The 14,570-nt window shown below is 42.5% G+C and overlaps 1 protein-coding gene across 2 annotated transcripts in view; it reads right to left on the reverse strand.

The window, feature by feature from the left end:
• Positions 1 to 14,570, reverse strand: part of gab2 (GRB2-associated binding protein 2) — a 34,006-nt gene that overhangs the window by 9,806 nt on the left and 9,630 nt on the right. For both annotated transcript variants that reach the window (XM_068714098.1, XM_068714089.1), the window contains exon 2: positions 8,775 to 9,075. In XM_068714098.1, coding sequence (XP_068570199.1) covers positions 8,775 to 9,075 — 301 coding nt within the window. The remainder of the gene's footprint in view (positions 1 to 8,774; positions 9,076 to 14,570) is intronic.

Below are 14,570 nucleotides of genomic sequence, written 5' to 3' on the forward strand. Positions count from 1 at the left end.
AACATCAAACAAAGCAGTTAAAAGAGACAAAGAGTTCTTCACATGACATTCCTTCACTTTTGAAACAAACAGACTATCAACAGCAATGCATTAAAGGAGCCTTTTGGTTGGTGAACGACATATGACTATTCTGGGTCAAAGAGCTCCTAAGTTCATGAGCAATTTTTCAATTATGCTCTATAATACATCACCTATGTCTCATCTGCTCTGTGGCCATAATCTAATAGAAGCCGGCTGCTGGACTCAGGGGGCCAAAATTAGAACCCTGCCGGATCACTAAGGACAAGAGCGTCTTTGTAGGGTGCTCATTTCCTCTCAGCCCAGGCAAATTTAGACGAGGACATATGATAATCTAATCTGAAATGAGATATAAAAATAGAGAATACCACTGACCTATTGAATCGAAATGGTGTCTGATGGAAACATGAAGGAAGAGGAAGCATTTGAATCGTCTCAATACAACAGTTGTACACTTTTCATCAGGCTCACAATCACTCCTTAAATATTCCATACAAGATAATCATCTAAAGTACGCCTTGTCCACCTGCCTTCAAATTGAGTACACAAAGAAAAATGCAATTTTCTTAATGGTTCCATATGAGATTGCACTTAAAAATATAGCCGCTGGGCTGAGACAGCTACAAGGAGTTTTGCAAATTAGTCTCTCAGATATGGCTCTGCAGGGTGGCCTGGTGGTGGTGAGGGGGGGGGGGGGGGGGGGGGGGGGGGGGGCATCTCGTGACATAAAGGTCAGGCAGTAGGTTTGATCCTCCCAAGGGTCCTGTCAAAGTGTCCTTGAAAAAAGGCCTCTGCATGTACCTGCTCACTCGGTTTAAGTCAACCTGGAAAAGAGCAACGGCTCAATGACTGCAGTGTTAAGTATGTAGATACATTATTTGTTGTCTTGCATGGATCTGCCAGACCAGTGGCTCTTTAAAGCAACACTGTGTCCCAGGGGGCCGCATAGTGGGGTCCATTTGCATGTGTGGTTAGCAGATGGGTGAGGGGGGGGGGGGGGGTTCCATGAGACTGACATAACTGGATGAAGGAGAAGCTAGCAGCAGCAGAGGTGGGTTAGGTCAACGCCGCAGAGGGTTTTAAGCGCTGAGGGATCGTGATGCTCTACAGGATGAGGGAAAATGGCGTCCTCGCTCTGTGGGTTAAAACAGCTCACTGTGTGTCAAGCAGAGCAGGCACACAGGAGCGTCCCCTGATCACATTACTCCCCTTTGCCTGCCTGCTCAGCAGCATCATGTGAGCACCGCCTACATCGACTACACTGCGACATCAATTTGCCTCTAAAGACCGGACTGATCAATCACCTTAAAGGCTCAGGGCTTGTCGGGGCCACTGCATGACAGAGTTTGAGTCTAAACCAGCAGCTCATTTTCAACCCTCTGACCTCATTTCTGTAAGGCGACGGGTGATAAATACTGTAGCCCTGCAACAGACGGATGAAGAGTTGAGACAATTTGTGGTGGAGGTTGAGTGTTGGTTTTCATTGTCTCATTGGAAAAAAAATAAAATCCAAGACTTACAGTACCTGGAAAGGGCTGTGCCGCCGAATGCAGCCAACTGAGCCGAAAAACAAAAAAGGATAATTTGCTCTGACAATGCAGTGCATTACAGAATGTGAACACGCTCGGTGTGGAAACTCAGAAGTCACGATGAATGGAGAATGTGATACTTGTGTATGCTCTCAACTACAATATACACTTCAGTGATTTAGTCAAGATGCTTTATACAATCACTCCAATAAACTTAAGTGCATTTCTACGGGTGAATGCATTAGATTCTGGGCTGAATCAATTCCCTTTGATTGTGTTTAGATGCAGCCTGGTCACCTGTTAACAGTGTCGGCAAAGCCACAGCTCAGTAAGAACCCAGGATACCTTTTTGGGAAGAACAAATAAATATCTCCATTGTGGACTCTCCATTTTTGTGTAGTCTTATAAAAAATAATACTGAAAAATGACAGGGACATTCTATACTCCGTAACATACTGTTTTGGCAGATTGGAGAAAAAAATCTTGCAGCACCGGAACAAAAAACAACTGTAGACATGCAGCCATGCTGTAAATCTGCCCGCATAAAGGTCTTTGCATCTAAACAGTTACATGAAATGTCTGCGCACTCCTGAACACAGGAAGCAGCTCTGTAATTACGGCTTTATCTGCGCTAACACTACCAGCCTACCAATTACGTTGACTGGGCTATAGTGTGACAGAAGAGGCAGGCCTATCTGCACAACAGAAAGCAGATTGGACTCCAAATTGCTGATTACAAGATGAAGACAGGTATAAACATCTACTTTCAGCAGCAGAATTGCATATAAACAGGCAGCCAAAAAAAAATATCCCATTCCAGAAGAGTCCATTTGCAGTTTCCATGTGACTTTAGGCCGGGTAGCAGCCACCAATTAGACTGATTGGCTTTGCCACAGGGCCAATACTAAACCTGTCATTTGAACAATTGAGCTGATGCCAAATTGAAGATGAAAAATGGCTACACACACACACACACACACACACACACACACACACACACACAACCAGAATCTGTACACAACAATCTACAAAGATTATTACCCAAATGGATGGTGGACACCAGATATTTTGGGATAGCCAAGAATTGAGGAAAACCAAAAATGTAGAGAAATTAAGGTCGATTTATGAGCAGCTATGCTTGTGGCATAACGTTATCTAAATCAGAGAGTGAGCTACAGATTTATTTCTGTTTCTACAGCATACTTGTACTCATAACAACAACATCAAATTCGAAAGAATTGCTTGATTTCACAACATTACACAACTGCCCGGATGCTTTTGGTTTGTCACATTTTGGGAAATTCCTGTCTCGTCGGGGGAGGTTTATGTGCTGCCAACACCAGTCACAGTTTAACTGACATTTCTCTGGCACAACTACTGTTGAGGAGAAGAGCAAACAATGACCACAACTTTACTATTATCTTTCAAGTCCTCAAGTTCCTCTTCAATCCTTGCTGGTATGTCTACATTTCACAGAGTACAAATCTCTGCCTTTCTTATGCAAGACTGAGCAAACGGGGAAGTTCTGAGTAGACTAAATCAACAGTAACATTTATTATTTTGGAAACTGGATGAGATGGATGATTTGTACATCTGCACAAATCATCAATCATCAACACATGGTGTTTAATGTAACCCCCCTTTGAATAAATCTAATCTCTTTTCAATAGCTATTTGACAAAAACTGCTGAGCCTGCTGTTGGAAATGCTGATTTAGTAGTTATTCTTTTTTTCCATTTCTCACCATCTTAAGGGCAACAGTTTAACTGAAAAACAATCCTGACTCTTTTTTTTCCCCAAGGGACAGCCAGGGGAACAGACAAAGTGAAGAGGAGGAAAACAAAACAATGTGAGAGCCGTCACGCAAAAGAGGGAACAATAAAGCAAAAAAGCAAAAAAAAAAAAAAAAGGACTGCTGACAAGTAAAAACCTCATCCCTTAGTTGAGATTATCCTCGTCTCGGAGTTCAAACAGCTGGGAGAGAGCCGAACAAAGCCCGTGATTGACGAGATGATGTTCCATTCATTAGATTGTGCTTGGGGGTGGGTCTCCCTGGGTGCAGACACACACCACACACCCAGCCACCAGTATCTGATAACAACAGCGCTAACACCCATCGACAGATTGTGAGAATCAGAAAAACACGTAACTCTGTGCTTATGTGTCAGTGCAAGAGGAGCTCTAATGTCCAATTTCTCTTGAAATCTCTTGCTTTTGGTTGTCAGGGCTTGTTCAAGATTAAATGAGTGACAACTTGCGCCAGTCTATTCAGCTCAACAGCTTTGTCTACATTCTGTAAGATTTCTTTATTGTTACAATCTTCTTTGATGATTTTTATGACGGGTGTTCACGTGTCTGGTCTCCAGCCGCTCTGCTTCAGATGCTGCCAGTGGTATTGTGGGATGCACGGCAAGTGGCATCAGTAGCAGACCGACCTCAGACAGCTCTGTGGCAGCAGAAACCTGACCTTCCAGTACCATGGAGTCTCGTTATTTCAACAAAAAAATCAATGCACATGAAGGGCACTTTGGGAGGGGAGAGAGACAGGCGTGCAAGTGTAGAGAGAGAGAGAGAAGCCAAAGGAGAGGGGATGTTTATGTTTGTGTGTACTGTACATGAGTATGTACAAAATATGTTATATATGTAACACTGGCCTGTTTCGCTGTGCCTGAAATCATGCCAAAAAGATCAGAATTAAATAAGACGTTTAGAATGACTTCTTTCCTGAACGGTCAGTTCAACCATATGTCAAGATATTTTCTGCTTGTCCTTTGTATTCAGCATGCAGGTAGTTTGAGATATACTTCTCTTAGCACAGTGCAAGGGGTGGATGGAATTGCATTTGTGCTGCTCAAAGCTTTTCAAAATTAGATTTAAAAAACTCAACATCCAGGAAAACAATGTCCCGGTCACTTTGGATATTTGACATACCTCACAGGAACTACTTTCTAGTGATGCAAACTAAATTCATATAATTTGGAGTAACAGAGGAACTTCTGCAAAAACATACTGCTGTTACATTTATTTAAATTAATTGTATTACTGTTTTGAGGAGCACAAACAAAATTGTGTTCTCCTCTGTAAATGCTTCAGAGGCAATTATCTTAAAATATTAATAGCATAAAACTGTCTCCATTTTTTTAATCAAACCTTTAAGAAATACAAAGTCAAATTTCAAAAGTAGAATTGTAGTGGACCTAGAATGATGACAAGCACCAACATAAACATCTTATATATTGTGCAAGGTACTGGCCACAAAATTCATGTCAAATGGTCAGTGTGTGTGTGTGTGTGTGTGTGTGTGTGTGTGTGTGTGTGTGTGTGCGTGACAATGCGTGGGGAATTGTGTGTGAGAGAGATACAGAAAATACGGATCTAACCAAAGACAGAAAGAGGGAGAAAGTTGTGTAACAATGAGCTGCAGTCATGTGCTGCCCTTGGCCAACCTTCCTCACGGTCCCAAGAGGCAGCTCACTACTGGCGGCAGAGGCCAACTCTGACTGACAAAAGGTAAGTTCAGATCAAAGTGCTGATATAACAGATGCAGCCAGAGTCCCAACAAACTGCTCTGAGAAACCCAAACACTTCTACGCTGCTTAACACCATTGTGTAGCTAAGCCTGATTGATCTCCTTCACAATCATTTTAGACTTTCGATTGGCACTAGTTGTATCAGAACAAAAACATTTGACCTAGTGTACACTATGTAACATTATGGCTGCAGAATGCAATCAATATGAATCTCAGACACACAGGCTGACGTGTTCTGGTTAACACCTGCCTCTGTATGAAAACAAACATGTCATCTGCATAACTTGGTATTCATGCTTCTACCGTTTGTATCTGTCGGCTTATTTACTTTCAATAAGAGGAACTAACTTCTTTGAATATTTTTTTCTTACCTAACATGGTTTGTTTACCTTTCAGAGAGGGAATTCCCAGCCCGTTGGGTGAAACTCTGGCTCAGATCTGCAGCTGTCTGCCAGTAGGAAAACCCACAAAATACCTTTACTACTAAAAGATATGCAAGTTATCCTCTGTTAGCTGCAATTATTATCCGCATGTCTGAGTCACTTCACCAAACTGTAATCAGAAAAGCCACAAGTACATGTTTCAGCATCGATTGGTAAAAGCTCAGCATGTTAAGCAACAGTTAATTTGTTGGTGGCTCTGCTCCATGCGCACTATGTGCTCACAGGCTCAAAGATCAAGATCGGAGATGTTGCAGGAGGAATACTGATGCAGGTGGGCTGTGCCCCTTCTCTCACATACTCCATTTCTCTTTGCGGTAAAATGAATGGTGGCTTTGGCAAGAGCACACAAGAGCAAGGGCTTCAGTTCCCCGTCGGATAGGGATGTCTCATGGCAAGGTAAATCAGCAAAAAATATTAGAAATACAGGGTACACTTAAACTGAGTTTGACATTTTTAGGCGGGCCTTTCTTTAAGGTGTCTAAAATACCCTTTGCTGCTGCCCCGTCCACAGTACATTGCTTTGCTTCTGTGCGGTGACTACTGTCTGCTTCTGCAGACCGCCATCTACTTTAGGTAATACACAGACTATGGATTAGAACCTCATACAACCCCACTTCAAAAAGACCCGAGCTGTCCCTTTAAGACAGCGGTAATGACGTAATAGGGAACCAGTGGTAAATCGAGCAGCTATGCCCTTGAGGAGCAGATGCATGAAAGAAAAACATCTACGTAACCACTTTTCCCCAGGATGTTTAGTTCACAATTTAAGGAAATGGAAAATGGAAAACTACTACTAATAGTACTTAAGGACTTAAAGATATGAAGTGGTATAAGAACAAGGGAAGCTTATATCTCGTAAGAGTTGCGTAACATTTCCCACGCCTGTGTATTGAAACACTTAAAGAAGGAGTTAGTTTTGGTTTGAAATGCTTGTCAAAATTAGTCAGGGTTTCTATAACAAACACAGTCCTCTGGCATAAATCATGCTGAGAATTTGTATTTTGCTTGGAGCAAAAAGCTAACACAAAGAGGGGCACTAACAAATTCTAATTTCTAATTTGCCACCAACTAAAATAGAGTGTGGAAAATGTATTTGGGGCACAGAGTGCTAACAGTTTCTGATAAAGTTCCTCAGAAACAGTAACCACATATTTCGGTGAAAACAGAGTTGCATGACCAAAAAAAGCCTGGACGTGATGTTTACACTACAGGGACTGCAACCACTAACGCAGCTGTCATGACATACACCCTCTCACTCCTCCAACCCAATTCTCCCAGCCACACCTCGCTGGCTACAGTTGATATAGTTTTAGATTCATAACAGGGCTTTGCTAATTACCAAACTTGGACCAGGGGGAGCCCCTCCTAATGTGAGCATTATTACACAGCTGTTTTTTTATTCCACACCTGGACATATTGCATGTTACAGATGATCAACCATGTGCAAAAATATTAACGTCCACCAGCTGCCAGATGGCGGGAAAACAACATCATGAATGCAATCTGGAAGGAGTGTGTGTGTGTGTTATACAAACTCTCATGAAACATACATGATACTGAATTATGCCGGTCACCATAATTACATTATTGACTTACCAGAAGATATATTATCAGGACCTTGATCATTTTTTGCTGACCTCAATATTGCCTGTTCTCTTTACAAGCATGTTTGTTTACATGAATAAACAGAATAAGGGCAATAGGGCAGAATAAACCAACATTTTAGACAACACGATGTCAGATTAAACAGCAGGGTTTTCCCTTCCATTATAAATAAGCCACTGCACAGACATTGCACACTTTTGGTAGTGTGGTTTTATTTATTTAGGAAATTTGAATACAGTTTCGATATTCTAATTCCAATGTGTGAATTTTCTAAAGAATTCAAAGGTAATTTCTCTTTGAAAGGGTGCACTTGCATTACTATGTTATTATATTATCATTATATCAGTGGCATAAGATGATCTTAAAATGACAATAATATCTGAGTCCACCCTTACTCACTGCTGATTAAAAAGGAGAAGAGTTAAGAGTGTTTGTATCACCATCTTTAGTTTTGACTCATCATCTCGTAATTGCAGTGCATTTGTTTTTTGAATGGCTAGAGATCAGAGCAGAGTGCAATTCAGGTAATTAAGGCAAATCTTCGGAAGGATTGCTCTTCTCTGTCCCAGACAGAAGCCGTTTTACATAAGAACATTGCTGCATAAAAATGTTATCATTAGCATGTCTTGTCTGATAAGCGCTTTAATCCAACGTGTTTCATGGTTCAATGGTATCCCCGAAGTGACACAAGCCCTTCTCCTGCACAAAAGACCAAAACAGAACACAGCTGTGGCAAAAACACAAAACTGAGCCTCTGTATCTGCTGCTGACTTTTAAAATGGCCCACACTAAGAATTTCCATCATCCTGAATACAACAGCTCAGATCCCTTCTTTAACAAAACAGATGAAGAGAAAAATCAATAACACTCTCAGACACTGTGTCCATTTATTTGGCAGGGATGTTCCTATTCCACTCTCTCAAATAGCAAAGATGGAAAGAACACAATTGCCAATGATATCATGTGACTGGACCTCTGCTGCTGATTTCTTTTGTGAAAACTAAGATGCAATCTGTTCCAAATAACATGAGAAAGCACAGAGCGAGACTGATAAAAGGGAGGAGTTATTGCATTTGGTTTTCTACTGCTTATATGACAACAAAACACATTCTATTCAGTCAGTAAAGCTACAGTATATGCATATCATACTGTTTATATTGTTCTGCATATTTAGCCATTAAAATGTCAAGAATTTGTGAAAAAGTCCCATCATTATAATGATATAACACAAGGAAAAGAAGGTAACCGTTAAGAGCAAGTGTTTGGCAAGTTTTGTTCGATAAATGACTTGAAAAATGAATCGATAACCAAATTATGTCGCTCATTTTCTGTTAATCAACAAATTCATTAATTGATTTCAGCAAATGTTATCGTACTGGAAGCATGATTGTCTGCTGTACCAACTAACTGTTTGAACATTGAAATATGAGATAGTAGCAGAAGACCAAACGATTCCTGAGCTAACCTGAAAAGTTGAACTGAAATTTAAAATGTTTGAATGAGTGTTTAATTAGTTCGTTTGAAACTTTGGCCTAAACAACAAATAACAAAACCACTAAACTTGGTAGAGGTAAAAGCGGAGATGGTGGAGAGATAAACAGCACAGTGGCAGAGGGATAGAACAGCATGGACGGGTCAGGGTTTCCTACCGTGGTTGTCGTCCGACTGGTTGAACCCACACAGCTGGCAGATGGAGCGGACCCACTTGTTCATCTCCTCCTCTGTCTCGGCTACGAGATAAAAAGTGCGGTCTGAGGTCTTGATGTCAAACACAAAGCTGTCCTGGAACTCCTTCCTCTTGAAGGTCAGGCCGGCGTCCACCTGTTCGCAGCAGTGCAGGTCGATGACCCGGATGGGTTTCTTGGAGTGGTCGTTCTTGTAGTACTCGAGGACATCGGGGTCACCGCTCATGCGGCCGCTGCGGAGTATGAACCAGCGTTTCTTCCAAGCCTGGGAAATTTGATAGAAAAAGGTATGAGGACATCACCTCGGCACACAAAAAGAAAACGCCTACCCAGTGAGTCAGAAAGTCCAAATCATACACGTGTCGATATGGAGAATTTGATTAAAACATCTGCATTTAAATGCTCAACAATTCTACAGATTCAGTTTACTTTCTCACTATATGCGATGCAGAATGTTGCCGTGGCAACACACACTCAACAGCTGGACTTCAGTTGCGATGTTAACTGTTGATCAAACAGACCTCAGAGAAGCTTAAGTCTGCTCTATTGAGAAGGTTACTGTGCTTTGGCATGCATGCGGTTGTGTGTGTGGTTTTCTCTGTGCGTTGGAGGCTGTGCGATGGGGGCTGGAGGCAGCAGGTGTTTACTCCCTCCCAACGTATTTCCTGTGTTGATATCCCTCCACGAGCTATAAGAGAGAAGCACAACTCCTCCACGAAAACTTCATCACAAGACCGCGGGCTCCTCCCACGCGAAGTGCATGGTGAATGACACCGCTTTGCTCCAATCAAACTGCATGATCGTGTCAGTGGGGCTGGAGTCCTCTGCGAGTGTAAATAAACACCCCTTGTCATAACCACATGAAAAGGCAGCAGAAGCACATGCTCCAGTTATGATGCAAACGCGAGAAACCTACAATGAAGCGTGTTGATTTTTTTATATCAACAACACAGCTGTTGTGTTTGTCAACTGGAAAAGCAGAAAGGAAGAACAGTGGCCTCCATATGTTTTTCCCAGTGGCTGTCTTAAAGGGCCTCTGTGTTCTCTGTGCTCGGAGACAAAAGAGGAAGATAGACCAGGAAGGGAAAGGGGGAGTAAAGGGGGGTTTGGACATCTGCCAGTGATGCACTTCCGCCAGGCAATGTCTCTCACATGCAGGCTGCTGACACACAGGATCCTGCAGGCCCCCTCTCTCTCCATCAACACAGACGCTGCTGCAAGGCTAACTGCCCCCCCCCCCCATCACACACACAAACACACACACACACACACACACACACACACACACACACGCAGGGCAGAAAAATGGATATCATTGCATCTCTCTTGAGCTTTTCATAGAGGCGTTCCTACCGTATCTTTCGATGGAAATATGCGTGCAACCTTGCATTATATGTTATTACCTCTGAGAGGCGTCTCAGGGCTAAAATTAATGATGGCTGAATTAGCTGCTTCTGTATCAGCATTCCTGGTACTGTGCATGCATGCTGGCTGTCTGTCACACGGTCATGAGCTCACTGGCACATTGGGACACACACTGGGACACATGGAACAGATCCATCTTTAATAATGTTACACCTGCGTGTGCTTTTACATAAAGCTGTAATCTGCATTCTGCTCAGTGGTCATCGCTGTGGTGTCTCTGCATCAATCAAATCAATTAAAGAGTGTGTGTGGTGCCGGGGAGATGACTTTCTTCTTTTTTTACTACCACTGCTAATGCTAACTACAGGGATGCTTCTCAATTCCTGTCTGTAAACATTGTGTTTAAAACCTCATATGCAGGTTTTTCCTAAATAAACACTGCTGCAAAACCATATATATATATATGCATATATATGCATATATATATATATGGTTTTGCGGCAGTGTTTATAAGAACTGCTAACATGTCGAAATAGCGCTTCAGTAACGTTTTGTGTGAGGAATGATGGATCTCGTCTCAAAAAATAAAAAATATAGAAAAAATACATATTATTTGCACAATGTTTACAGACAGGAATTGAGAAGCATCCCTGTAGTTAGCATTATATGCATATATATATATATATATATATATATATATATATATATATATATATGCATATATATACACGCACACACATACATATGTGTGTGTGTATTTTTTCTATATTTTTTATTTTTTGAGACGAGATCCATCATTCCCCACACAAAACCTTACTGAAGCGCTATTTCGACATGTTAGCAGTTCTTTTAGCAGCAACACATTTGCTTTCTCTCTTTTTTTTCCCCAGGATGTGCAGATTGTGATCTTATCTTCCGCGTGTAGCTGAAGTACTGCTGAGGTATTGGGGTATAAGACTTTTTCATTTTATTTTCTGCCAGCCTGATACACAGTATCAGTACGACCTTAATGGTGTTTTGGAGGGAGACTGCTGTGTGCATCTTACCACAAGAAGTTTAATCAGCTCTATCTGATGAGTTGTGCAATTGTATTAGCTCACTTCTCACGATGAGAGGTTGTTTGGAACGTTCACTAATGCAGATTACACTGGTAACGGGTGGGAGGGAACAAGATTCCAAAGAAGTCAACAGTGTAACTCCTCAAGTGACCTTCTAAATGATTTCGTTGGAGTGTGAAGTTTCTCATTTCATGAAAATACAGTACAGCCGTCACACTGTTCTAAAGGAACACTGCACACATTTTTTTTCCCCCTCCAGGTCCACAAAGCTCTTCGGTTAAGTGCCATTACAGCGTTGACAGAGAAAACGCTATAACTCTTGTGAACCCCATTTAAATATTATTGCCTTTTCTGGAAAGAGAGAGCATCACTTAATTGAGACCTGGAGCGCTGCCCAGTTCCAAGAGGTCAGTGCAACCCAGCTGGGTTATTCCTGGCATCCTTCAGCTGCGGCCAGCGTATTAACCCAGGACAGCCACAGCTCTCGACCACGAGGGAAGACAACTCATTTAGGAGGCCTTGTCATACTAAAAATAGAATGAGTATTTTCCATAGGAAAAGAAGCTGCCGCCTAATTCAAGAACAAATTAATTTACAGTTCGGTCTGAATGAGAGGGGTGAACAATGTGTCCCTTTGTTAAACTTTCTGCTAAGCTCCTCGCAGAAATGTTGCATGCAAAATGAGAGACAATGTCTCAAGCGTCTTCAGTTTCAAATCAGCCTTTTCACACACGCAACTGGCAGTGCAGCTTTTCCTCCCTCTCTCGCTCTCTCTCACGCACTCTTTCAAATTCGAGCAAACTTCCCCAGTGAAGTAAATCATGGGGGAGGAGGACACAACAAAATGAGCTAACCCACCCACCGCCTGTCCTACGGAGCATGTCTAAGGCCATCGATCACTGTCTAAGCGCTGGGAAGTGAGGGCTGAAGCTGTAAAACTAGGCTGAACTCTCCCGGCTCTCCAACTTTCCCCTCCCCCCCCCCCATAGCTTTGGTTTAAGCTGCATCACTGTTATGGGGAGAAAAAAAAGAAAAGGGCTCAGGCGAGACCCACTGCCCTTGTTAACAACTGGACTGGACAGTGGACCACTGAGAGAGAGTTGTGAGCCACCCAACCACACCCGAAATTAACATGATATCATATATTATTGTTTGAGCAATACACTGCAAACAACACTGGACATGGTGAAGCTCTCATTTGTTCATCATTCGTTCCGCAGAAGAGATCAAAGTCAAACAAAGGTCAAATTTGAACAAAAAAAACAATAAGACGACACAACTTCATGAAGCGCAAAAACAAACATTCTACTATAAATGAGAAAACAGTAAAGACAGAACGTTGTGAAAACATCCTAATACTTAAGCTATGCTATGTGGATTGTCAGGGTCTCAACTGTACAATGTAAAAAAAAAAAAAAGAAATTGCCCGCCAGCACTGAAAGCTCTCCAAGAAGAGGAGCAGCCATCCGTATCTATGAACGCACAGCGTTTAGTCCCCTCCGTCTCATTCAATCATCCCATAAAGACTTGATCTTACCTTGTTCCACCATGGTCTCATTTGTCCTGCACTGGTGGCAGCCAGCTACAGATACAAAGAGAGTACAGTGGAGCACAACGGCTAACACGTCTGCATCTATTTCAGATGACTGGGGAAGGAAAAACCTTTAATAACAAAACTGCGCGAAACAATCTTTTGAGCGAAGTTCGCATCTAAAAATAGGATCAAAACTGGTTTGTCTGGCCAATTCCTTTTGTCTCTTCGCCTGTTGATAAGTGGACATGTTTTGTTCTATTTTTGGCAGGCAGCAAAACAATGATGCTGTGGGAAAACAAACACAGTAGTACAAAGGGGATACGATCGCCTGGTATGTGTTGGTAGTTCTCCAGGGCTTCACACCACAATTTTAGGAGATAAATACACAGCGACGGCTGATAAGTCACGCAGCGATCGTTGTGTACTGTACTAGCCTCATATCTAAAAAAACAAGCCCAGTCTCGCATGAACCCAACTCACTGCTGTCCTGGCAACACTGACTAATGAACTTGGAGATGCTTGTGGCCTAAAACAATTATCCAAGGTGTGCCACTTACGGCAACAGAGCAAAACATGGTGTGTGACTAGTAGCCGGCTGTGTCAACAGGGCAGGCCGATAAGCGGCAGTCCGCATGTTTTTAAATGTGCATGAGCAAACATCCAAGCCAAACGCGTATGTCCTTTGCGTTGCGGGTTAGAATAGTCTTGTTTACCTTTCAAAAGCAAGAGAGGAGGAGACAGCAGCTAGTTGCTTTCGACTCCTCTGCTTTACCTGCTGCTGCAGTACACACACACACCGCACAGCTGCACAAACTGTGGAGCTGCAGCGGAGCCTTGCAACCACCTCGGCCGAGTACGTTTTCTCATCTAGCAGCTCTTGTAAAAGGTCACATGTGCCACGGCAGGGCGATTCACCTCTTGTGACGCTGAATGCTTTGGCTGCAGTCTGACCGGATGCCTCGGGCAACGTGTCTAGATGTGCCCAGCTCTCTCTCTCACACACACACACACACACACACACACACACACACACACACACACACACAATAGCATACTAACAACACCGTGATGAGACGGCATGCATCGGTGCTGGGCCATTACTGCTTAATTATAGTACAAGGTGAAGTGAGAGGGATCCCATCAGTGTTCTCAGTGTTCCCACTGGTGGGCTTCTAAGGGATGGGAGAAGAGCATGGAGACAATTAAGAGGGGGAGAAACAGTGGGGGGAAGGGGGTCTTTGGTATCTAATTGCAGCCAATAAAGACTCCCAGCAGCCCAAGTTCAGTATGAGCTTTCACATAATCTGGAAGCTCTATAAACAACCTTCGATCTTTTGTAATTCATTTAGGGAATTTTATTTTACGGCTGGTTGTGTTTATTGACAATATTGAACATTTGAATAGCCTAAAGTTTGGCTTCTTTTGTAAAACGAAAAAGGGGTTTCTAGAAAAACATGTTGATATCCCTCAAGCAGTGTTGTAGTCAGGACCACCTCATCCGAGTCCAAGTCATGACCGAGAGCAGAGTGTATGGAGACCGAGACAAGACCAAGACTTTAAAGAGGTTGAGACAAAGTCAAGACCAAGGCAGGGCGAGACCAGTGTGTGTTTCATACTGCATGACACACTTCAGATAAAATGTGCAATGTGCAAACCAGAGGCACTCCTCGAACTGATCTGAAAGATCCACATTCCCATTTAAAACAAGATTCCTCTTCATTCACCTCTTTAATTGCCTCATAGAAATAACTTGATTAGATAATCAGAAGGTGTGGCAACTTCCCCTTGTTTTCTATGAGCAAT

Source organism: Cebidichthys violaceus, unplaced genomic scaffold (genome assembly GCF_023349555.1).
Source record: "Cebidichthys violaceus isolate CVI_PGR_0920_01 unplaced genomic scaffold, fCebVio1.0.p SCAF_1, whole genome shotgun sequence".
NCBI classification, from domain to species: domain Eukaryota; kingdom Metazoa; phylum Chordata; class Actinopteri; order Perciformes; family Stichaeidae; genus Cebidichthys; species Cebidichthys violaceus.